Source organism: Lissotriton vulgaris, chromosome 11 (genome assembly GCF_964263255.1).
Source record: "Lissotriton vulgaris chromosome 11, aLisVul1.2, whole genome shotgun sequence".
Taxonomy (NCBI): domain Eukaryota; kingdom Metazoa; phylum Chordata; class Amphibia; order Caudata; family Salamandridae; genus Lissotriton; species Lissotriton vulgaris.
The window spans coordinates 517,025,956-517,052,710 of NC_141699.1; the positions used below are offsets into that span (position 1 = coordinate 517,025,956).

General features: G+C 46.7%; 1 protein-coding gene across 1 annotated transcript in view; it reads left to right on the forward strand.

Annotated features, from left to right (window-relative positions):
• The window catches only part of LOC147683096 (zinc metalloproteinase-disintegrin-like cobrin), a 2,407,169-nt gene that overhangs the window by 623,205 nt on the left and 1,757,209 nt on the right, over nt 1–26,755 (forward strand). The window contains exon 6 of the mRNA XM_086942497.1: nt 19,132–19,312. Within this exon, the coding sequence (XP_086798623.1) occupies nt 19,132–19,312 (181 nt within the window). The remainder of the gene's footprint in view (nt 1–19,131; nt 19,313–26,755) is intronic.

A 26,755-nucleotide genomic window follows, 5' to 3' on the forward strand; every position in this document is an offset into this window, starting at 1 on the left:
ACTCAGACCCAGACTAATCTACCCTAGGGCAGATATGACACACAATCCGGCGTGTCTTCACACTGGCCTGCAGTCCCAATGCTCTCTTTTACACATGGTTCACAATCCGGCGAACCTCCACGCTGGTATCCCCCCCAGCGCTCTCACTTACACACGGTTCACAATCCGGCGAACCTCCACGCTGGTATCCTCCCCAGCGCTCTCATTAACGCCGTATATCAACGACGACCACTTTCCTATGGACACCTATGGGAGCAATTTCTCATTTATCTACTTGGGATAAAACTATGACAATGAAAGTTAGTACGGTTTTCCGAATTATAATATGTACCTTCTGCTCCTGGCATCAAAGGTCCCCTCGCTTCCTATTTGCTTGATCACTCCTTACCTGATCGGGATTTCACATCCGTTCATGCAAACAATGCTCAACTAGAAGTCTTAGTTACCATGATTGAACAAGAATACAAGGCACATGTCAGTTCACTAAGAACTAGGATATTTATTGATAATAAATATACAACACAATACTATGCAATGTAGTTTCTGCAAAGAAAAGGTAAAGGTTAGGATGCGCGCTTATTTTAAGGAAAGGGCGGAGGTCACCTGGTTAATGTGAAGTCGGGGCTCGGTAGTCATCTAGGTTCCCTTCTCGTCTCTGTGTCTTGGCTCGTCTCGAAGTCACACCCCAGCCGTCACAAGTACACGTCTGCACCGCTAGGCTCAATCTCTTCTGCTTCCCTCCAAGTCACTGGAACCTTGCTGGTTATTAGCTACCGTATCTCTCTCTCTCTGTCTCTGTGCGCTCCGCGCTATTCCTCCTTCAGTCTTTCTCAGAGAGTCTCGGTCTTAAATCTTTCTCGGACTTCAAAGATGGCGACTGTCCGCCGTGGAAATAATTAATAGCAGAGATGCTAACGGCTAGCTGCCGCCTATGAACTAACTCACTAACTGTCTAACACCTTCGCTAATATCAAAGCTTGTCCCTTCATGGAAAGTTACGGCCAGTAACCTGCCGCCCACCAAATTCTTGTACCTCCCCGTACCAAGGACACGTTCCCAGCCGGCCGGCCTGAAGTTGTGTCTTCGGAGTGGAGAAAAATACATTCCTTCGATAAGGGCCAGCCTGAGCCGGTTCTCTCCAAGCGAACAACACCTTGAAACTAAAACATTACACTTGACCTAGAAGGCCTCTCGAGCTACCAGGCAGAGAGCAAGATGGAGTCTGTTCCGTTTAATGCCTACAGGGCCCAAAATACGCATAACTCCATGGAAAATATCCTAACACTCTAGCAAAAGGATGGATCATCACTAATACTTAAATATTTATCCCCTAGCTTAAATTCATAAGCCCTGATCTAAGGAAAGGGGTACGAAAATACCCTACTATGTCTCAGGAAGAAGTCCTACTTATAGTCCTAATCACTATACTATAAGGTTGATAGACTGGAGTCATTCTCCATCATTCTCCCTCTAAAAGGGCCGGAAAAAGTCAGCCATTACACTTCCCCACTCACCCCACTGGTCGACAATCCCGATTTCACTCCAGGCCTGGCAAGGGGCGCATTCACACACTGGAGGCCCGCGGGGTGTCGAGTTCTTCACCATGTCTACGGCCCGTACGGGGTTCTTCCTTTCTCGCTCTTAAAACAGGAATATAACCTCTCGGAGTCGGACCGGCTGCGTTACATGCAGGTCAGGCACTGGGCACTCCAACCGCAGATACGGGAGTCGGCGGATAGGAAACTTCGGCCTTATGAACGATGGCTTCTCTCGCACACTTCGGACTCCAAGCTGATTTCAGACCTCTACAACTTCCTACGGCTCTCCGCAATACACTTCTATAACCCAGGCAGGGAACGCTAGGAACGCGAATTAGGCAGGACACTGAGTCACAAGGAATGGGACCAAATCTCGTATAGGGCACGCCACTTTGCATACCATACCGGACTAACGGACACTCACTAAAGTTTCCACGTACTGGTACTACACCCCAGAACGGTTGCATGAGATGGATCGCAGAAGAGACAAGCACTGATGGCGGGGTTGCGGACACACAGGGACCTTGTTGCATCTCTTATGGGACTGCCCACTCCTCTAGAATTACTGGAAGCAGGTGATAAATGACATTGACAATAACTTTCATACGGAACTGCCCCGCTTCCCTGCCTATGCTTTGTTAGGGCTCCCTAACCCGTTGACTTATCCCTTGCGCTCGCGTAGGGGGTGCCAGATGTCCATCGCCCTGGGTTCGGCTGTACAGAACATTCTTACGTACTGGCGTACAGCTACAGTCATCTCCACTACAGGTTGGTTGCATAAGTTGTGGTGCGTGTTGGGGATGGAGAAACTCTTGCTCACCCTGGCAGGAGACATAGACCAGTTTGATGACCTCTGGCAACCGTTTCATTCCCTATTAGACTGAATTTAGGGAGCTCACCTGCCCGAGATACCTTCGCCTGTTGCAGCTTATAGAGCCTAAAAAAGCAGACTCCTAAGGAGGTACGGATGAAGGATCACTCACGAACGGGTGTGTGGGAACTACGGCTGGCGAATATGAGCACTGGACGGGGGGACGTGGGGGGGGATGTTGGGTTCGAGGAGGAGGGTAGGGGGGAGGGCTTTCTTTTTCGGGATAACTGCTGCACGTATGGTCTTTGCATGCCTTTACTGGTCAAGTTGGCCATTGAATGTTATGTCCACCCCCCTTGGGGTTGTACTTAGCTTCCATTTGCTTTCTGTCGCTACTGAACCGCATAACCTGTGCAGTGTATGTTTTGTCTTGACTGTGTTGCTCTCAATGAAAAGATTTAAACCTAAAAACGTCTATATACATCGATCAGCTAGATGGCAATGATAATTTCAGACATTACTTTCCATCATATAAATCAGAGTTAAAAAAGTTAACAGGCAAGCAGTCCCCGAAATTCTAAAATTATTTACTTTCCTATTTTTTATCACATTCTTTAAAAACCCTGCCATAGAGCCAATACAATAGAGGCTATCCAGCATCTGCAAATAGATGAAGGCAGGCTAACATTGTCTCCATCCTCCCCTTTTTAATAAAGGTCTTAACCACCTTTGCCTCTCTGTAAGGTAAAATTTACAAAATAAAAGCACATGAATCGTACTTTGTCGCAATACGTTGTCACACGGACAGTGGCCTAATTTCCTTAACCAATCATTTATATTTGGGTATGAAACCAAATGATGAAGCATTCCAAATCTGAATCTGGTCAGGAGATATCTTTCATATCTGCTCGGTACATATTGCAAGTATGTTTGGATGCTACATGTGGTTATAATCTGCTGATGGTTAATCACAGTTGATTTATTCAAGGCAAGGGCTGGCCTGTTATCTTCTAATTGTGCCATAATGATCCATTTAAACTCTTTACATTGGATGACCTGTAGGGAATCAGGCACGGAAAAATATTTGTGGTGGCCGATGTCATACATAAAATCTTCCACGTATTTCAGCCATGGAATTTCACGGGTATTGTCTAGCTTCATAGCATCCCTCATTATTTCCCTATTTAGTGTAGCATTCTCCGTGGTCCAGATTCTGTGCCATAGGAGAACTGTCTGGGCCCTAATAAAATCAGAAATGTGTGTGACTCCCAGCTCAGAACAGCAGTTAAATACAGATTCGCTATTTGGGACGCTCAGTAAGGACCTCAAAAAAGTATTTTTAGTATGCTGGATTAGGGTACAGTCTTACAAGCCCCAAATTCATGCCCCATAAAGGGCTATACTCACGCATTTTGCTCGGTAAATCCTCAACATGATTTCCAAGGGTCTTTTCCCCAGCTTTTTAGAAAAATTAGAAAGGGGCGTTATAGACTTCATGTATAAAAGGTTCCTTGCCTTAACCGCTGGTGCCCAGGAACCTGTCCTATCAAAAAGAACGCCCAAATATTTAAATGAGTTAGTGGTCTCGACTTCACTTCCCCCTGCCTGGAATTTTCTTTGGGTCTTCCTAATTGAACCACAGGATATGATAAAAGTTTTCTTGGCGTTTAATCTCAGGCCGAGCCTGTCCATAAAAGAAGAATAAAAGGAAAGTGCCCTCTGTAATCCAATTTGACTGTGGGCCATAAGGACAGTATAATCGGTGTAAAGACGGGATGCAATAGGACGAGAATTTATGTAAGACGGGTCCCTAGTATGTTGCACCAACTCCTGTTCTAGAGCATTGGTATATAAAGAGAACAGGAGTGGTGCCAACACACATCCCTGCCTTACGCATTGTTCAATTTTAAAAGAGGCAGTGTACTCTCCCATACTACCATAGCAGACTTTTGCCCTTGCTCTGGTGTACAAATACTTTTAAAATTGAATTAAAACAGGGTGAACCTTTAGTTCCTCTAGCGCCCCCCATAACCTTTCATGAACTATTCAGTCAAAAGCTGCTGAGAGGTCTACAAAGGCCAAATAAAACTGCTCGGATTTTGCCTTGGTATATTTACCAATTAAAATACTTAAATTTAAAAACTGCTAGTTTGTGCCTAGACCTGCCCTAAAACCATATTGGACTTCGCTTAGGATGTCATTTTCTTCGGTCCATCCCTGCAAACGGTCTAAAAGGATCCTGCCTGCCACCTTCATCAGAGAGTCCAGCAAGGATATCGGACGTTAGCGGGCCGGGTCATTTCGGTCTCCTTTTTTGAAGATAGGGACTATAATTGATTCGAACTATGTTTTAATGAATCCTCTCTCACAACATCCTTGTAATACTCTTGTTAAAATAAGGAACCCTAAAGATAGTGGGAGGAATTTCAGACAGACAAACTGGCTCCACAGAATATCAGGTAAGTGAAGCAATATTCCTTAAACACAAGGAAAAGGTGGCGCTCTGACTGGCTCCCTCGGGGAAAATGGAGCGGAGCAGCCGCGTTTACATACCAGACCGGTATGGATTTCAAATGCGGCGTGTCGCACTGACCGGCACCGATGAGGAATGGAGCGGAGCAGCTGCTTGCACGAATTCCGACAAAAGCAAGAAAATAAAAAAAATGGCGTGGTGTGCAGGGTGGCTTCTGATGAGGTAGGGAGCGCAGCTGCGACACACACGCGGTAAGAGAGAGAGAGACAAAAGGATATGGCGAGGCGGCCGGCTCCAGTGAGGAAAGGAGCGGAGCAGCGTTGCCTACGCCGACAAGCTGGGGGAAGGAAAGAAGCGGCGTGGCGCGCTGGCCGACTCTGAAGGGTTTATGGAGCTGGGCAGCATCGCCCACACTGATAAGCAGGTGGGGGAATGGAAAAGAGTGGCGCGCTGGAAATCTCCAGAGGGGGTCGGGAGCCGAGCAGCAACACTCACGTTAGCACCAGGAGACCACGGACAAACAGTAGGACTCAAAGGAAAACTTCAACACCGCTTGAGGTTCGTATCTCACGTAGGAGACGAAGGCAACAAACAGGAAACACTACCACGGGAAACAGGAACAAGGAGGGGGCGTGGTCACGGTCAGGAACAGTAAGCCAAGCATCGGCTTACAGGGGGGAGACGGTCTTTTAAGTGAGTTAGGGACCGTCACCAAACTACACATCAGTAAACTAATGACTTCACTGCTCATGCAGTAAGCAGGGCACGAGTCGGGGTACCACGCGGGTGGACGGCATACCCCCACTTATTTTCGAGGGTTTTCCAGGGTGGACGCCGTCCACCCTGCTCAATCACAAAGCCGTCCACTATTTACAATGAAAACCGCGTCCACCCTTACAAAATAGGTGCGCGCGGGTGGATGGCTGAAATCGGAAGGTTCTCGGACTGCCACAGGACACCACGCCGGTCACCACGCCCCTTCACCTACCAGGTTCGCCGTTGCAACCAATGGATGGACGCCGTATTTCAACAGGTTTTTGCCTTTCGTGACGTCACTTCCGGTCGTGACGTCACTTCTGGTCTGTGAGCGTCCCCCCACTTCTAGGTTGCTGCCTTTCGTGACGCCACTTCCGGTCGTGATGTCACTTCCTGTATGAGAGCGTCCACCCACTTCTTCATTTAGGACTTGTGCCCTGGCAGTAAGGCGCTGACCTTCAGGTGTCTTGACTGCACTGCCTACAGCCTGAACCCTAACAGAAGTGTAGGGGGTTGTATACCTGAGGAGGCAGGGGAGAAATAACAAAAACAAAAAAAGGCAGCAAGGGAAGGGAAAGATAAAGCCAGCATAATATAAATGCAACAAAAGATGTCTAAATATGATGTTGCGTCCGTGAAACGGTTGCCGTGCTAAAACACAAGCAGAGGAAAAGGAATATAAAAAGAGTCCATGGGAGCAAACATACATTTAAAAACCCTAATACTACATGTAACAGGGGCAATCGCATGGGAGTGTCTAAAACGCCAAAAGGCGGACCAAATTTAGCATAGCCACCAAATAAAAGCGGACATTTAAGAAGGGCACCAACTACAGCCCATAGAAAAGATGGGAGGTACTTGCACTACATATACCAGCTACAACCAACCTAAAAATGGCGCTATGGCATTGATAAAGGCGTGAAGCCAAAATGCGCTAGTCTTTGTTGAAGAAGTAAAGGAAATGAGTGGTAAAGTCATACGTGATAAATGAAAGCTGTGTGGTATTGGATGTTTCCCGTTGGGATTGCCCGGCCAAATGTTTAAAGAATATGAGTGTAAAGAATGAAAACAGGAACATGATGGAATGCTTTGAATGGAAGAAAGTAATGAATATGAAGCTCTAATTTATGATAATATGGCTGAAAAATGAAGACAACACTGAAAAATATAAAAGGACTATATAATTGATTGAGGGCTGTGTAAGTATGAATATATGCACGTTTCCTGGAAAATGTAAAAATACTATTCTTAACGTTTATGGCTGTGTGATGTGTTGGCATACGATGTAAAAATCAATAAAAAGGGAAAAAACATTTCTGATGGATACATCTACCTTCAGATTCCTCACATTTTAAATATCCCAATGTGCCAGCTTTCCACAGAAACTTTTCTTAACGCTCTCCCACGTCGACGAGGATGTCGACGTCCACACACAGCTCAGAGTGTTGTCCTTGGAGCCATAAGAAGCCCTCATCAGCATCCTGTTGTCAGTTCCCTTTTTTCCGCACCTTCGATGCGTAAACGTTTTTTGATAGGCTCTCCTTAAAGTTAGGAGTCTTTTTGAAAAAAAAAATCTGGAAATTACAATGTTGTTGCAGGGGAAAATGTATCCATTGAGGAAATCTGGGTTGAAGCCATGCAGGGAAAAAGGAAAATGGTCGTCTATTTCATCGACTTCCCCACAAGCTGGGCAGAGTGCTCTGCCCTCTCAATGACACCTCCATTTACTCGAAATAACGCTAGCGGTAATGTACCCAGCCTAAATCTTACGTACAATGACCTAGTAAACTGAGAGTCAATCTCATCAAGAACTTTTTCCAACTTTGGTTTCGTATTTGTTGTTTAAGAGGAACTCAGCCACTCTGCCACGGCATGTGGACAGGAGAAATTTCGACCAAAGCGGAGAAATAGGTAATAGTCTCCGAGTGTTGCCAGAGATCCGGCAATCCCGATGCATTGAAGGACCCTTTTACATGCTTCAACCAAAGCAATACAGCAATACTCTTCGGTAAGCCAAGGATTTCTTTCAGGCCAGTTCTTTAGCGATACAGCTTGGGGGACGCCCATAGCCGAAGCCAGTACAAGATTGGGTTCAGCTGAACTTGGGCTGTAATTGGTTGAAACATATCCAGGTCCACTATGAAGAAGTAGTTCTACAAATATAGGAAAAGAGGCGCATATAGGTCCAGCATACAGGCCCCAAATAATACAACGTAGCAACAAGGGAGTATGCAGTTCCTATGGTGAGGAAGGGAAATGACAAGTCGGAGGCTGGGTTGGTCAACACCCCTATTCTGAAGTAGAGCGTGGGTGTCTCCCTATATGGGAAGTGGGGCCCTGACACACCCGATTGTGTGTCATGCTTCATCATGGGGCTTGCTCCTCGTCAGGCTGGCGCTGCAATACCTGATGGGCACCCTATGAGGAGCACTTTGTCTGAGTTCTTTTTCCCAAGTCGTATGGGTGAAGTGGGGTTGAGGGGCCTGGTGGTCTAGATGTGTGAAGATGGGTGGGAAAATAAAATGAGGCGAGATGGTGCTTTAAAATGAGTTTAATCTGCGAGCGCACTTGTCTCAACCATAAACATCAGGGAAGTCACCACCAAATATAATGATCAGGGGTGTCTAGGTTTGCGTAGTTGTGGTTAACATGTTACTCGCCTATTGTGTAAATAATCACTTGGCCATTCGTCAGGACCTATAGTAATGCACTATCTACACAGTGGTTGGTATAGAAATGAACTGGACCATTATCAATGAAGAAGAGATTAAATCTGTCAAACTGGGCTTCCAAACTGCGAGACGTTGGCCTGATATATGAGGTCTCCAGTTCTGGGGGCACCTTGTATCAGTCCAAACAATCCCTTATGGTGATGGTTGTAAGTCAAACTTATAGACAAGCTATCCTAAGGGTAGCATGGACTAAGCAGCCTTAAAGGCTTAACTCAAGAGGGCATGTGAAGCCAGCTGTTTTACCAATCACAATCCTGTAATATCAAATGAAAGGACACCACACAAGTTTTATATTATAAAAATATATGTATTTATTACTAGAATAATCCTCTGTACTCTTTATGAGTGCAGAGGCACAAGCGTTTAAACAAAAGCACAGTTAAACATATAAAAGTTGCACAATTATGGATGAGGCCGGGGGGCCATGCAAACCATATATTAAAAAAGTGGTATAAGTATCACTAATCGAACAGTGGTCAGGCCTAGGGCCTGGGGAATTACTGGGACCAAACGGGACTAGCAATGCTGAAGTCGGGAAAAGCCCGCGGGACTCGGGTGCAGCGCTGAAAGCACACACATGCACCAATGCAAAGTCAATGGTGTGTAAAAGTTATTGAGTTACAGTTTTAAGAGTCTTTCGACTGACCTAGAAGGACAAAACGTTAGACTTTGACACTAGAGGTGTATACCAATACAGGAGCACCGGCGTTCAAGAGTTACCTCACCCACAGGAAGCGGGTGCACAGGTGCAAAGTCGTGTCAGCTTTCGCCGTGTAGATCTATGGAGCCTGTAGATGATGATGCTGCAGGCGGCCAGAAGAGAAGTGTCCGGTGCGATCCAAGGGTGGATCGAAGCTGAAGGGTACCTGAAAGCAGAGGGGACAGAGTCTGGGTCACTCAGCAGTGACCAAGGTGGAACCAGGAAGGAACCAGGCAATGTCGGGCGCAATCAGGTGGTTGTCTAGAAGCTTGTCTCCGCTGCCACATGGACTCTGGAGCACCGAGGATGTCCAGGAGTGGACCACGAGCTGTCCAACGAAGGCTCTCGCTGTCGGCGGTGTTGGCTTCCGGATTGGAGCAAACAAACCTTGGCAACCGCAACCCACGCAGCATTCGAAGATCGCTTCTTACTCGGACCAGCAAGGTCAGAGCTGGTGCTCCTTTTCAGGGAAGCGAGGGCCAGTCCAGAGCAACTGGACTGGCAGAGCAAATTCAAAGGTTCGTCGGTACTGGGGCCGCTAGCCAACGGGCAAGCGACCGGACCAACGCGTTGAGCAGCAAAATGCAGAAGGGCCCCACGTAGCACTTGGAGAGTGTGGAGGGGGTAGCTTTGGTGCAAAAGCTGCTCAGGGCTGGGGCTTCTCAAACCCCAATGCACAGTGTCGAGGGAGCCTCAGGAGCTGCAGGGTCAGCACTTTGTGGTTTTTCCAAGACGGCCGGCCCCGCGCTTCGGGTCGCCTCTACGGGTCTCAGATTCGCTGGGACTGTGGATCGGGCTGTTGGAAGGCAGGAACGCTGGGTCTTGTCGATCTCTGTCGCTCGAGTTCCGGCGGGAACTGCAACAAAGCAAACAGTGAGGAGCTGGATGGTGCCTGTTTGCACAGGGTGGTCACTCCTTGACCACAAGGGAGATTCTTCAGTCTTCTACGTCGAGTAGGATGTCGAAGGGTCCAGAGTTTTGTTTCATAAGTTTCAGTCAGGATAATCTGATGTGCGCTGGCACTACTCCCACTCTTATACCAAATCTGTGGGTTGGATTACCTGCTAGGTCCCTCCTATGAGTGGGACCCAGGAAAGGGTGGTTACACCCCTTTCCCTTTGTCCACGGTCGCGCTGGGACTGTGGCTGGTGAGTCCCAGAACCGGTTTGACTGGATTATGCAAGGGGAAGCCTTGTGCTCCCCAGGCAGTGTCTAGTTTCTGTCAGCTCTCCCTGCCCCAATCCACTATCTCCTGTCTGGGGAGGTGTAGCGCCTCCCTGCGACCGGAAACCCTTTGTCCAGACCTCCTCTGCCAGGTTTCGGTCAGCAGCAGGAGGTCAGACTTGTGTCGGTGACAGCAGCATCCATTTTGTGATGCTGAGGCTCTGGTTAGGATTAACCGTGTTTCTGTAAAGTAACATGTCTTCTCTCTCTAGAAGGGCGGAATGCTACCCCCGTCGCCTCGACTGGCGAGGGGGTCGTATTCCAAATCGTATGACACCTTACACGACATGTTTTGATAAAGCCAAACCAAAGTTAGCACATAACCGCGATGGATTATAATGCACTTAAGAGTATATGGTATGGCAATATCCCGGAACAGCTAAGGGAGTTGGTACCGACAGCTGCAGACAGGCTCAGCTCATGCTAGAGCACCATCTCACATAAAACCAAGCACTCTGCCTCCAGGATTGATAAGGCCTGCCATAGGAGTGACTTATATGTATATATGTGTCCAGATATAGGTTTAGATATAGGTATACTATATCTAAGCAAGGGGTGATTACACCACCTTGCCCCAGCTGAGTAATCAGCCAGTTGTGTCAATTTAAGGTCCAGCCAGGGGTGGCAAAAGATATGCTGCAGCCCCTGGTAGGCCTTGGATGCACCTATGCCTTGGGCACGTATAGTGCACTGTACAGGGGCTGATAAAGTGTCCAGTACCAGATTGGTTATGCACCTAGGGTGCATGGAGTCCATTTTACAGAGAGAGCAGATAGCCTGGGGCCCTGATTAGCAGGGTCCCTGGCCAACTAAGTCGAAAACCAGCTAAACACTAGGCAAAAAATCTGGGGGAACCATAGTCATGTATCCACCTTCCTACACAACCCCCCACCAAACGAAAGGAGATAAGGCTATCCTTGACCAGGTAAGCCTATATTGCCTGAGTGGCCATATATGGAAGTACCCTCACTAGCATGGTTACCCCCCGTCTCATGGTCCACTAAGCAATCCCTCACCCCTGGGGTATTAGAGGGTCTCCACCATAGGGAATCACTACCTTGGGCGTGTTTTTGCAAAGTAAAAGGCTGGTGTTGAGATGGAGTACTGAAGTGAGGCTCCACTAATGTAGGGCTCAGCTTCCTCCAATCTTCTTCCACAATGCGTGCCTTTCTTTCCTTGACTGAGTTGCACTGTGCTCTCAGGGTCAACCTCTGGCTACCTAAAGCTGGAGGCTGAGTCCCTTTGGTTGGCTTACTGGAGGGACATTTCAGGTTTGGGCCCTTTGGGTCCCAGGTTTGGCTGTGCCCAACAGAATCCATCTGTGGGAGGTCCCTAACTAATTTTAAGGGGGATCCCTCAGGAGTTTTTAAAGTTTTCACCTGGCTAGGGCTGCTAGCGTTGGTGCCCCTAATCTGCTGATGGGGGTGCTTTATTTGACAGGGGGCCCTTTGGGGCTCACTGTACTTCTTGTCCTCTGCAGCCCTGAGCTGACTAAGGCAAGGCAGAGAGGGGCAGGTTACCTGCTCCAGACTGGGTCCCACCTGAGAAGGGTCCACTGCCATCAGGGGCTCTATCAGGCTAGTCCTAACAACCTCTGGGACAGTTCCTTCATCAGGGGTAAGATCAGTTCCCTGAGGAGGCTGATCCTGTCCTAATGTCTGTTGGGAGGGAGATTTCTCTTCCTCCTCAATGCTCTCTGTTTGTGTGGAGTGATCCATCGTTTCAGGCTCACAACACATGAATCAGTTTGAGTTTGGGCTCTGGCCATCACAGCCCCACCAACCCTTTCAGGAGCAGACTCAGTTTGGGTATGGGCTGTTACCATAACAGCTCTGCTAACTTGTTCAGGAAGTACTTCTGGTAAAGATGGGGCTGAGCTTTGTACAGCCCTACCAACCTTTTCAGGAAGGACATCGTGGATTGGGGCTGTGGACAACACAGCCCCACTAACCTTTCCATGGGCATTTACCATTCTAGAATGGATTTCCTGTTCAACCTCAGCACAGGCTGAGATTTCCAAATCATTTCCAAGTAGATAATCTACAGGCAAGTTTGCTGACACTGCCACTCTCTTTGGGTCAGTGACACCTCCCCAGCTTAGATTTAGTACTGCCATGGGATGATTGGTTTCTATTCCATCAATTTTGGTCACCTGGTATGTGGCACCAGGTATAAGTTGCCTTGAGGGGACTAGACATTCAGCCACCATGGTGATGCTAGCCCCTGTGTCTCTAAAGGCCTCAACTTTTAGACCATTGATGAGGGGCTCCTGTCTGTACTTGCTCAAAGTGTTTGGGCAAGCAGTGAAATTGGCAAAGCCCATGCCATTATTGCAGACAAGAGGAGCTAAGTTAGGGGACCTGGTTAGGCCAGAGTCCACCTGTGTTCCAAAAGTAAACCCAGCCAAATTCTTGGGGGTGCTCCCACCACCTGGGGGACCACTGCTAACAGTGACATGAGGTGTTGGAGCTTTACCTGGAGGTATATTTTCCTTCTTACTATTCTTTGGACAACAGCTGTCTGTTTTCCAATGGCCTACCTGTTTACAGGCATGGCAGTAAGGCTTTTTCTGTGTAGAGGAAGTGTCTTGGGACCCACCCCCATCCTTGGAGTTTTGAGGCCCTGGGGAAGTCTTCACTTTAGATTTATCCCCACCCTTTTCTTGAGGTTTGGTAGACTCCTTCTTCTGGTCATTACCCTGATTTCTAGGCCTAATCCTGGTTCTGACCCATTTATCTGCCCTCTTTCCCAATTCTTGGGGAGAGGTCAAATCTACGTCCACCAGGTGCTGGTGTAAAAGCTGGTTCTGACAATTACTTAGGATCCGCTCCCTCCAAATCAAATTATACAATCCTGTATAGTCATGTACTTTGCTGCCATGTAGCCAACCTTCCAGAGCCTTTGTAGCACAATCTACAAAATCAGTCCAGTCCTGTGTCTAGTGTCTTCTGGGTGTCTCTGAACATTAACCTGTACTGTTCAGTGGTTAAGCCAAACCCATCTATCAGAGCACTCTTCAGGACAGTGTCATTTTTAGCATCCTCAGGTCTAACCGTGAGGAGCTTATCTCTCCCTTTCTCAGAAAAGGAGTACCATAGATTGCTGCCCACTGTTCTTCAGGAACCTGCTGTACCATGCAGGCTCTCTCCAGAGCAGTCATCCATTTGTGGATGTCATCCCCTTCCTTGTAGGGGGGCACAATCTTTGTCAGGTTTCTAGTATCATAGGACCTCTCTTTCTCTCTAGGAATTATGTTGCTGCCACCAGTGGAATCTAATCCACTCAATTTTTGTTCCCTTGCTAAAGCAAGCTTAGCTTGGGCCAAGGCTACCTCTTCCCTCTCTATCTGGAGTTGGACAGCCCTCATTCTGGCCCTATGCTCTTTTCTCTGGGGGAAGTCATTCCCCTTTGAGATTCCCTTGAGGCACTAGAAATGTGAGAATCCCTTGAGGGAGATCTCAATCTTCTATTGCCTGGATCTATTCTGGTATGTACTCTGGGGAGGTGCTGGCCCTCTCCATTTCCATGTAGGTCCAAGTTGGCTTGGCTAAGCCTCCCCACTTGTACCTGGATATCCCCTTGATCCTGATCTGACTCATTATCTTCTGATTCTGGGTCCACCTCACCTTCTGGGGTGCTGTTCTCAGTATCTGGGGGGTTCACTCCATCTCCTGACCCAAAGGGAGCTATCTTAGCTTTCTGAAGATCATCCTTCTCCAGGATGGCTATCAGGATGGGAATGGTAGGGTTGTGACCCTTTTTCAGCCCCCTTGAAGTGTGCAAGGCACTCAAGTCCTTATGGCTGAGGTTGTCATAGCTGGAGGGTGCCTTGGTAAGTTCAACCCCCACAGGTAGAGAGCTGGAAGCTTCACCTGTGCCAGACATGACTGCTAGTGAGGTGTAAGTGGTGCACTTACCTACACTAAGTGTTTTCCTACCGTACCTTGCTAGTGAGTTGTAGGCAGGGTGTGCTAAGCCCTTTGATCTACAACTACTAAGTTCAGCAGAACTTAAATATGTAAGCTTTGTTTATATGTACCTAAGGTACTTGATGTGATCTTTCAATTTCATAAAAAGATTGCAATGGTAAAACAACAGCAAGCTCAAATCCGCACCTCTGCGCACCAATGTGAGAAGTTGGCCTGATACATGATGTCTCCAGTTCTGGGGGCACCTTGTATCCGTCCAAACAATCCCTTATGGTGATGGTTGTAAGTCAACCTTATAGACAAGCTATCCTAAGGGTAGCATGGACTAAGCAGCATTAAAGGCTTAACTCAAGAGGGCATGTGAAGCCAGCTGTTTTACCAATCACAATCCTGTAATATCAAATGAAAGGACACCACACAAGTTATATATTATAAAAATATATGTATTTATTACTAGAATAATCCTCTGTACTCTTTATGAGTGCAGAGGCACAAGCGTTTAGACAAAAGCACAGTTAAACATATAAAAGTTGCACAATTATGGATGAGGCCGGGGGGCCACGCAAACCATATATTAAACAAGCATTTACAATGCAATGGTTTCGCCTTTGGAAAAGTTAGAGCTATTGGCATTGTAAATGACAAAACTTGTATTTATGTGTTGGTTTTGAAAAAAACAGATAAATAAATGGCATTGTCATTTACATTGCCATTAGCTTAATCTCTCGCAAATGTGAGACCTATTTCATTTGCACCCACACACACACAGAGCCACACACACACACACACAAAAAGGCACACACACACACACACACAGAGCCAGCCGCACACAGAGCCAGCCGCACACACACACACAGCCAGCCACACACACACAGAGCCAGCCACGCACACACAGAGCCAGCCGCGCACACACACAGCCAGCCACACACACACACACAGCCAGCCGCACACACACACACACAGCCAGCCGCACACACACACACACACAGCCAGCCGCACACACACACACACAGCCAGCCGCACACGCACACACAGCCAGCCGCACACACACCTCGGGGGTCGACCCAGACGCTTTAGCCAGAAAAGCGTCGCGTAGGCGCTCAAAAGCGTCCTTATCCACACCTTGCGAACCACTGGGACCCGCGTCCCCACAAGACTTCTTGGCCGCCGGAGGCTGGCCAGGATCGGTGGCGGGGGATCCCCCCGGGGCCGGTGCCAACTTGGCACATTCCTGGACAATGCGGGCTGAAAGTCTGTCCTCCATAGGCCCAACGATTTCCTGCACACACCGGTAAATCGACTGGTCCACAGCCGCATAAAACTCGTCGTCCTGGAGGTACTGGTGGGACTCCTCCTCCTCGACGTAGTACCCCTCTGCCATGGCGCTACGCAGTAGATAAGAAAGTGAAACTGAGGGTTCCGATGGCGTACACAGACTGCCACGTGTGGGCAGACCGAAGGTTGGCAAAGATTGTATGCCGGTGGAACCGGACCAGTAAAAGGCAGCACCAGCCTTTACAGCGCGCCGACCCTCTCTCCAGAGACCGGGCCGCACCGCCTCCCAGCGCGCACGAGCGGGGAACACCCCAGCGGAAGCTGTTGCAGAAGAAGGTGCTGAAATCGCCCGCAGGCTTCAACGTGGGTACAACCACTATACAGACCCCCACCGGGGCATTCAAGTACGGGACAGTACAACCCAAAAAGGGTGTCAGGGTTAGGCGGCAGCAGGGCACCTGCGAGGTCGACTCCCCGGCGCAGCTCCAATCAATGAGACGAGAACTGCGCGCAGGCAGGCGACACACAACGGCTCCCTCTAGCGGTGACTCAGCACCGCGGAATACACGGGGACATCGCGTAAGGGGCGAAGGCGTCCCCGCGATGGAAGGGGCTCTGGAAGGGAAGAAAAACCCCACAGGCCCACCAAAGCAACAACAAATGCAGAACAGGTGGCAGAACAGGCTGGTCCAGCTTCGGTCCCTGCAGGCTGCCAAAGATCTCCTGGGCCTGGACGACGCTGCCCCCTCTCCGAGGAATGGGCACTCACCGGCACGGCGACGATGGCGCTCTTCCTCCTGGCAGGGAGTGGGGCGCCCCGCGGCACAGAATAGGCCGGACCCGACGGCCAGCCAGCAAGAAAGGGATGGTGCAGTGGCCTCCATGGTGAGTGGGACAGAGGCGCAGTCGCAAGACAGCTCGGGGGCTGTGTGATCGTGGAGGGAAGGCTGATAGGCGTCGGAGGGACACCCCCCCTCCACTCAGGTACCGTGGGTAACTATGTACTTTTGGGGAAGAAGCCCCGGTCCGAAGAGCGAGTGGGACACTGACTGGTACCTCAACCACCGCTCTTTGAGGGAATCAACGACAGCCCTCATGGTTGTTCTCTGTATTCTATTGTTTTTCCTTCCTTTTTCCCCCTTGGGGCCTTTTCAGTTTAGGGCGGGGGAGGCACTCCTGTTGAGGTTCTCCGGTCCTGGGGTTGGGGGTAGGGGGGAGGGGTGGGATGGGGAGTTGGGAGGGGGTGGTGATGGCAGGTGTGTGAGTGGATGTGTGGTACTGGGCTTGCAATCTGTGCTGAGAGAGTTGCCTGCCCTCCGGAAGGGAGGACTTGCTACTCCAGGGCCTTATGGTGGTGCTGGAGCTCTGAGGACGGGTGGGGTGTGGCGCACTGTGGCGGAGATCCCGGGGAGTGGGGGGGCCGATGACGAAGGTTGCGGGGTGGGGGGTGTTTTGGATCAGGGGGTGCTGGCTGGAAGGGTATACGTCGGGCGTGTGGAGGTGGGAAGCCTAGCTGAGTGGGAGAACATGTCTCTGATGCCGGTCACTGTGGGCACATGGAACGTGAAGGGGCTGAACTCCCCTCAAAAACGCCAAAAGATATGGAAATACATTCTGGACCATAGCTTGGATGTGGTGGGTCTCCAGAAGACGCACCTGGCTCGGAAAGACGAAACCCGCCTTAAGCACGGCAGTACCCGCTTATTTATAGGTCCTCTGCCCCTACTAAGCACAGGGGGGTGGCCATTCTGTTCCATTCGGCATTGCGCTTTTAACCGCTGGGGGTTCGGAGCGATAGAGAGGGTAGATGGATCATGGTCAAGGGTACACTCCGCGTTCTTTGTTTTAGTTTCTTGTGACACACTTAACTCAACTGCGGCGGGAGACACCCAGCTGTTCGTCCAGGGGGGCTTCCTCCGGATGTTGTTTTACACGATTTCTTGTGATGCAGTGGACCCACGCTTCTATTTGGCCGGTGGCATACCGGGCTTGAACTGCATTTCATGTGACTCTCTAGCCTAGAGCCCTGGTGGGTCCGGTTGTTTGGTCTGCCCATACCTTTGGTGTTCTCCTACCTAATTTTGTTAGCCCCCTGTGTGGGATGTTGTGCGGGATTGTCGCAAGATTCCTCTGTGTTTTTTTCTCAATAAAATACAGCTTTGGCAACAAAAAAAAAATACACCAACGTAACGTATACTACACAATAGGAAGAATGTTCTGGAGGGTCCAATTCGTCTTTTACTGTAGAACCACTCCAACTACTTATGTTACTGGATCTCTGTGGGTACGTTCAGAAACATATAAATATCATCCATGTACTGTTGGTCGTGCTTTCTAATTCCATTAATGCGTTTTGGTGGCCAAACATGTATACCCCACCGTCTTCAGGACTAATAAATATATATCTCCTCCCCAAACAATATCTGAAGTATCCCCAGGTTTTTGGTCTGTATTCACCATGCAACAAACTGTGTGGGCCCAAAAGGTTTTGTAAGTCACTTTTATCAGTGGGCCTTCACATCGGTATAGTCCCTGTGGGACTGGAAACGTGGAATGCCAGCAACATTATCAGCTCAATCGTGGTATTAAAGTTATATCAAAATAAACAGCCATTCATTGTGTTGCAGTATTGTTCACATTACTCGTAAACGTTGAAATTACTGTTCTGTTTGTCTATAATAATTACTACACGTATTCTATGCACTAGGATAGGATTTTGATTTTAAAATAAACTTGTAAAATATATCTATTCTTTCGTGGTGTGCTTGAGTGTGCCTTTCTAACATAAATGATGGTTTGGATTGGGATAATTATTGCCATAATGTGTTTCCATCGGAGGGTCAGCGGAAGTAGATTGTTGTACGATATCGTTTCCAAAAAATGCTTTGCTCTATGAGTCTTCATGCTGAGCAGCAGTGTCAAAAACAGCATTTTCATACAGGTGAGGAGCGAATAGATTAGTGAGAAATAAGATCATTCTAGGCATAGTGGGTTGAATGTGGTAATGCAACTTGTTTGGAAGCACTGGCTTTGTTTTTTCACTGAATTATTTTAAGATTTGTCATGCTTTGTTTTATTTTCATTCTTTTTATTATGTATTATTATTATCGTTATTACTATTAATAATAATAATAATAATAATAATAATAATAATAATAATAATAATAATAATAGAAACTGAAGTAACTGGCAATTTAGAAAACAATGGGATCCTGCGCCTTTCGTCTTCTTTAAAGTGGCATATTTCCCCTTCATGGAACAGCTGCCTGGCTAGCTCTATCATATTCAGTTGTCATTTATGTAATTTCCACACTATTGATATTATCGAAAAATGATTTTGGTTCTCTTTTAAGTGAAAAAACACACTATGATCTATCAATGCTACCTCCAGCTAAACAAGTAGAATATTTTTTCTAAGAGAATTTATCCCTTGTCAATGTGCGTCATTGAATATTATCATGGTGGAAAACTAAGAATACATGAAGTAACATGTCCTCTTCAGAAGTCGGCTGTCTACAGAAGTGTGATTGCCTTTTTGGAGGTACAGATTATAGAATATTTCACTGTAACTACAAAAATAGAATGGTACCATTCACATCTTATATGATAAAGGGTAGGTCAACTTTGATACATGAATGCGTTCAAACCCTACATTTGGAAGTGATGATTTATAGCTCTTATTGTATTTCACAGAGGATATTTCACAACCCAAAGGCAGCCGTACCATATTGAACCACTTACAATTACAGAAGGTGCAGCACATGCCGTGTACAAATATGAGAGCCTTGAAAGTACCGCCAAAATCTGTGGAGTAACAAATGCTACATGGCTAAGAGTGCCATCTGAAACCTTTCGTCTCTGGACTGAAACACAAGTAAGTCCTCATTATCAAATGTGGTGAGATTTGACTTTGACTTTTGTTATTGTGAAGGATAGCGATAAAATAAGTACTCATATGACAAGATGACCTCATGCTCAAGATTGTCGAGTTTGAGAACATCACATCCTAGCAACTAGGGCTGGGAACCCCTCTGTGGCTCTCTTCCTTTTATGGGGTGCCACCTCGAGCTGCTGGTGAATAGCGTCCCTTGCAGCCTGGGGATAATTTATTTACTTGTGAATGGCTTACTCATGTCATCACAGCTGAGAATGAATGTAAAAGGAGACTTACAGCTCCTTCTTCTTCTACAGTTTGCAGTGCTCTAGTACCCATTCTCTACCTGAGTACCAAATACAGTGTGTGAGTTACTGTTGGGAAAACAAACTCTTCACTTTAGAGTGGTACCTCTACCGAGTGAATCCCTGCTCTGGGATGACAGTAATAGGATGATTTAAGTGCGTGGATTCACATGCTAGATCACGGGGCATTTTTATGGAGAGCAAAACACCATGAAAAAGGGCATACCTCCCCAATCACCCAGGCAGTATAAGTTGTTCTACCCCTGGGGGTTAGATTGATTATTTACACCCAGTTTTCCTACTCTGGGGGGTGCAAAAAAACCATTAGACACCCGGATTTACTCATAAAACATAAACAGTATGCTGTGGCAACACTGACTGTCCTTGTACTGCACTCCCACCCCTGAGCTCCTTATAGTCTTTCTACTCCCATAGAGAGAGATTGGAAGGGTTTAATACAATGTGGACATTCGAGGGGTCAGAAAGGTCATTAGACAACAGGGCTCAGATTTACTAAGACAACTTGCTGCGCTTTGTCAAATGAAGAGAGCAGGAATGCGCAAGTTTTACTTATATATAGCACTGTGAATGGGCAAAGAACACTGAGGCAGGGAGGACGTATAAACAGAAGATTTATTGAGAGTCTCTTGCTTCAGAGATATAACAACACTCTTTCTTCCTCCAGTCTTTCCTTCAGGGGGGTGATGCACAGGACCTCGTCGTCTTCCATCAATCCGAGTTCACGGGGTATGCAAGAAAACTAAAAAAGGGAGGTAGGTATAAGATAAGTGGCCTGACTTATGGCCTGAGTTTAAGGAAGGGGAGTGGGGGGAATCACACCAACACCTTATTCCACCACCATGTGCCGGTGAGAACATCAATGTGCACACGTAGCCTTTAGATGCCCGTGAGATATGTTAGCATTATAACCCTCCCCCGCCTTGGCTATCGGTATTGCTGCGGCTGAGGACCCCCTCCGAACAACCCCCAGATGCGCTCTAGTACCTTTGGTAGCCACGCTCCTCCTGGAGCGTGGCGGGCTTGTACTTGGTACCGGATAGGGTCCAGCTCCCATGCCTTGGCTTCCTGGCGTCGCAGTCCTCCAGCCGGATTCGACGTCCTTCGTCCTGCATTACCAAGAGTCTCTTCGCCACTCTCTAGGGGGATGTAGTACCCTTCGTCCTCGACTTTCCTCCTTGGATCCTCGTCCCGCTGAATTCTCTGGCTTCTCTCTCCTTCGCTTGAATTACCCAGGTTTCCGGTTATGAGGACCTCCTCTTCAAGGTTGTAGACCTCCATTGGTGCATGTGACAGGGAAGTGTGGTGAATTAAAGGGGCTGGTACCTCCTTCGGCATACTGCCTCATGAGAGACTGTAAAAAAACGTACAGGAGACACATAAGGGGGCAAAGTGTTGTTGTTCTCATCTTCCTCCAGGTCCAGTACGGCCACGTTGTGACAGGCACATTCCTCCTCTCTCTCTGCACTGGTGCAGTATGTGCTGGCTAGTGCCAATGCCGGCACCCTTGTGCCGTGGTGTAAGGTTCTCTTCCAGGGGATCCTCATCAATAGTCATAAGCATTAGAATATTCCCGCCCATGCTCGGGACCCCGGAAACACTTCATTATATGTGCCCCACATATATATATATATATATCCGTATATATATACATATATATATATATATATATACATATAACAATAAGCAATTGCAGCCTAATAAACACCAGAGCTGAATCATGCTGTAAGAAATTTCCACCATACATGAAAAACATGCATTAGAAACAGGAGAAACAACAACAAAATTTGTTTAGAAACTGGTTTAATGCTCAGAAAACAGTAGAAATTCTCAGAAATCACTGAAAGCATAGGAAGCTCCCAGGAAGCATAGGAAGCTCCCAGGCTGCATTGCAAATACACAGTCCAAAAAGACTGAAAAGCTAACCTGTAGCTGCATAGTAATAAACTGACACCGTGCCTTTAAGGCACTCCTGACCCCCAGCTTCCCATCATGCCTCAGAGATGACAGTTAGGTCAGTTGTTCTTTCCGGCTCCTTCAGGAAGGATCCTGGCAACACAGCTCCACTCTTTTCTGATTTCTGTCAGAAAATCTCTTCACTTTTTACAACTTTTATTCCTTACTTCGACGTTTTTTATCTGTAGAAGTAAGAAGCTATCTTTTTTTGATAGGTTTGTGCATTTTTAGCAATCTAAAATGCCATCTCTTTTTGACTCTTGCCCTTCTTGTGGTAAAAAGAAGGCCAAAACAGACTCTCATGAGGTCTGTATTCTTTGTCTACCTAAGGATCATGATCCTAAGACCTGCCCTCACTGCCAGAACCTGTCCAGAAGAACATTAAAAGACAGGGAAAGAATTTGTCTGTATGGCCTGGCAGATAAATCATCTAAAGGAAGGTCTCCGGAAAGGAAGGGCTCCAAGAGGTCTAGAACACCTTCTAGAAGCAATTCCTTGCGTCCTTCTGCTTCAGCGTCGGGCTCGGCATGAGAAAAGATCTTCAGGTGGGTCATTTATCTAAGAAAAGACCTTCAACAGCGGGCTCGCCGTCGAGAAAAGGTACGTTGTTGACGTCGAAGATTCAGGATCCTCCACTGTGGTCAACCCAGCGACGATTCCCTGGAAGAGAAGGATTAGTTACTTACCTGTAATCCTAGTTCTCTTCCAGGGGTATCCTCATCAAAGTCATAAGCAACCCTCCCGCCTCCCCGGGCAAAGGACTATTATAATTTGGAGATATTGTTAACCTCTTTGTTCCATGGTTTTTTCAGTCTCCGCAAAGAACAGCTGACCTGTCACCCCTGAGGCATGATGGGAAGCTAGGGGTCAGGAGTGCCTTAAAGGCACGGTGTCAGTTTATTACTACGCAGCTACATGTAAGCTTTTCAGTCTTTTTGGACTGTGTATTTGCAATGCAGCCTGGGAGCTTGCGATGCTTTCAGTGATTTCTGAGAATTTCTACTGTTTTCTGAGCATTAAAACAGTTTCTAAACAAATTGTGTTGTTGTTTCTCCTGTTTCTAATGCATGTTTTTCATGTATGGTCGAAATTCCTTACAACATGATTCAGCTCTGGTGTTTATTAGGCTGCAATTGCTTATTGTTATATGTATATATATACGTATATATATATATGTGGGGCACATATAATATAGTGTTTCCGGGGTCCCGCGCATGGGCGGGAATATTCTAATGCTTATGTCTTTGATGAGGATACCCCTTGTAGAGAACTAGGATTACAGGTAAGTAACTAATCCTTCCCTGCGTTACAAATAGGATTCTTTTTGTGCACGAAGGGATACCTTCCTGCACAAAAACAATCCTCAGAAGCATTTTCTTCCATGTATGCGTGCTGCCGAATGATGCACACATAGAAAGGGGACATATCAGGAAGAAATAAAGCTATTTCTCCTCATTACGCCTTCATTTTGATGTATGCCCATGTAGTACATCTGTGAATGCGCCAAACTCCATGGGTGGATTCATGGAAACACCCACGCTCCACCCATGAAGCACATTCCCAACACCCAGTAACGCTTGGCAGTGACTTGTATTACTCAAGATTTACACAAGGTGGCTTTGAGTGGTTTAGTAATCTGACTTAGGGGTGTGTGTTGCCTTACCCCTTACATGATGCAGTAGTGACGTAAAGCCCTAATACATCTGAGCCCAGGTATAGATGTCTGAAAAGTGAATGCATTGAAGGTGTGGCCTGTTCTGGCATGGCCAACCATCTCCAGTATAATCAGTTTGCCTCCAGGGCAAATTGTGGTCTTTACCATTATCTGCCTACCTCTGAGGGCAGAGAGTCCAGTGAACACTAGGGTTTTGTTTATAGCATATAAACCAAATTAGAGACTGACCTGTTATGAAATGGGTTGAACTCCATTCCTGGCTCCAAAACTGTATTTGTGCCCCCCTTGGGGAAAATTAGGAGCTTTACCCAGAATCCGTTCACTGCAATGGCAGAATGCCCACTGGATACCAGGAATGAAAAAGTGACATCTGATTGCACCAACTGACCCCCCCTTGGCTAATACAGCTTTTCTGCCACATTAAAATGTGCAGATTGTGGAGTTAAACCCTTAATCCTCTCCCCTCATGACCCGCCAGGACATTCCGTTACAGGATTAGCTAATGAAAAAGTGATTGCAGTGGGGGACTGGCCAGTCCTTGTATCTAACTGTCCACCCAACTCCTTTGGGGGGGGGGGGTTTGAAGGGGGATGCCCTACAAATAAAACTACCATGGCAAAACGGTATCCTCTTAGTTTTATGAGGAATAGGTCAGTACTCTCTCTCTCTGAGGTCTGTTGACATCCATGAAGCCCTAAACATACTTGGAATTTCTGATGGGAAAGAAGGGTGGTGTGGCTAATTTACCTCTCTGAATGGTCACCTCAAATGTTTTACCTTCACAAACCTGTCTGTTCTGCCCCTATAGGGCCTGGGTGTGCAGTTTACTGCTACTTTGACTTGCCATTGAAAACCCTTTGCCAAGTCGTAAACCCCCTTTTATCACACATAAGTCTCCTCTGAAATAGGACCTGAGTAGCCCTTAGGGCAAGGTGCTGTGTAAGTAAAAGGTAGGACATGTACTATTAAGTTTTTCATGTCCTGATAGTGACAAACACCCATATTAGTTTTTCACTACTGTGAGGCCTATTCCTCTCATAGGTTAACAATGGGGATTCCTTAATACCCTTTTAAGCTGTAATTCCCGATTAGAAAGGAGTTGCTGTTTCATGTTTTATAACATTCAGATGATAATGATAAATCATCTTTACTGGTTAGGTTGGATTTAACATTAATATTTTAGAAATGCCTCTTTTAGAAAATGGGCATTTCTCTGTTCTTACCGTTCTGTGTGCCTGCAGCCTGTCTCCAATACACGTCTGTATTAGTAGACAGCTTCACTTAGTGCATTCCCTCTAGAAAGACACAAACGGGAAGATTTTGTGTGACTGAGCACTCAGCTGCATTCTGATGGCCCTTTTTGGGCAGGGGGGAGTTAAGAACTGACTAGGTAGTGTCTGGCTCCACACAAAGGGCTGCTAACCCCCTACTGATAGTCTGGAGCCAGGGCTGGGAAGAAAGGGCTTCTTTGTTCTTTAAAGAACCTTCTTTGAAGTCATCCCCCAGTTCAAAGGCACAACTGGGTTTAAGTACTGTATCTCTGACCCCAACAAGGTAGTACGCTACTAGACCTGTGAAGGACTCTACCAGGAATAAGGACTGCTGTACTGTTAAAAGGACTCTGCTGGACTCCTGCTCTGGAAGAACTATTCTATACTTCTGCTGAAGACGAGACTGATAAGTAGCCCATAATATGGAGATGTAGCTGAAGCTGAATTCTCACAAGACGAGGAACAACACTTACAGATCTGTGACAAGGAAAAAGGTGATGCTCTCCTAGAAAGAGGCACCACGACTTGCAGTGTGCACTATGTTGCATCCTGTAGGAAGCTGGCTCTGTATATACTGTACTAAAGTAAGGTATAGTGTGCAGAGAGTCCAGGGAGTCCCCAGATGTATAGCAGAGGGTAAATTAGGTAAGTACTAACATCTCTCTTTGTGGTAGTGTGGGTGAGCAGTTAGGCTTATCCAGAGGGTGTGTTAAGCATTTATTGTATTCACTCAATGAAGACTGATGCACACACTCAGAGACTGAATCCAGACCAATAAGGTAGGTAGAAAAAAGGTATACTTGTATTTTATTTCGAGAACCAAGCAGGACTTTGTACAGGTAGGTAGAATAGGCTTGTAATTGTAATATGTTAGTATTGATTTAAAATGTTGTTTACATTACACAGTAAATACTTTTAGAATACTTTTCAGTTACTTTTAGATTACTTTGAGTACTGGGGTGTAATGCCTAGATACCACACCTAAGGGTCTCACAATGCAAGGTAAGTTAGAGTTTTCTTGGTTTGAGGTACAGTGTCTGTCCTATTCTAAAAGCAATAGTTCAACACTTAGAACATTTTAGGCCCAGAATCTCATAACATGGGTTCCTATTGTAACAAATGGTTATCTGATTTGCATTTTAGGCCCATAAACTCATAACATGGGTTCCTATTGGAACAAATGGTTATTGGTTTGAGAGAAACGCCTTACAAGTGGGAATTTCGGGGGTTTGGACCAAGGTTACCCAAGGTCTAGGTAGGCACTCGATTTGTACCACTAGCAACACTGGGGTGGCTGGATGCAGAGTGCAGGAACCCAATGTAGTCAATGGGGCTAGGAGGGCCTTCGGTTAGGGACTACTTAGAGTAGGCCACATGGGTGAGGGAGCAAAGCTCCTGAGGTAAGGTCTGCACTGCAGCGGCCAACGACCAGCACAAGAGCTGCACCACTAGCAGCACTCGGGTGTCCGGGTGCAGAGTGCCAAGGAGACGTCAAGGTACCCTGTGCTTCTCAATAGAGACCCTCGGTTTGTCAAAATTGCTGCAGGCTCGGCCAGGGAGACTTCCCGAAGGCGACCACCGGCTGGAGAGGTAAGTTGGGATCTTAGGGGATGCCTGGACACCGTTGCTTGGGCCAAACAAGGCCGTGCAGATTCGGATGCAGGGGTGTCTTTTTGGTATCGTGTTCTTACCAGCTCCCATCACATTCGGGTGAACCGGATCACTGAAATAATATCGAGGGACAAAATATCGACTTGCAAAAATATCGTGGACAAAATATCGACAGTCAAAATATCGAGTTTGTATCTACAAACAGGTATGTACAAAAATATCGAGTACAAAATATCGTTTACAATAATATAGTTGTAAAAAATATCGACTTTATTAAAAACAGTGGTAAATTAAATTAATATCAAAATTTAATTACTAAAATATACTTAAAAATACTTACATTAACTTATAATAATTAAATAATAAATGAAAGTCATAAAACATTTTTTTTACAATATTATTTGTTAAAACATATATATATAGTAACATACTATAATTAAATAAGATACTGAAAACTGACCCTGAACCCTAAAAATACCCCTTTACCCAAAAACCCCAAACTGACCCTGAACCCTAAAAATACCCCTTTACCCAAAAACTGAAAACTGACCCTGAACCCTAAAAATACCGCTTTACCCAAAAACTGAAAACTGACCCTGAACCCTAA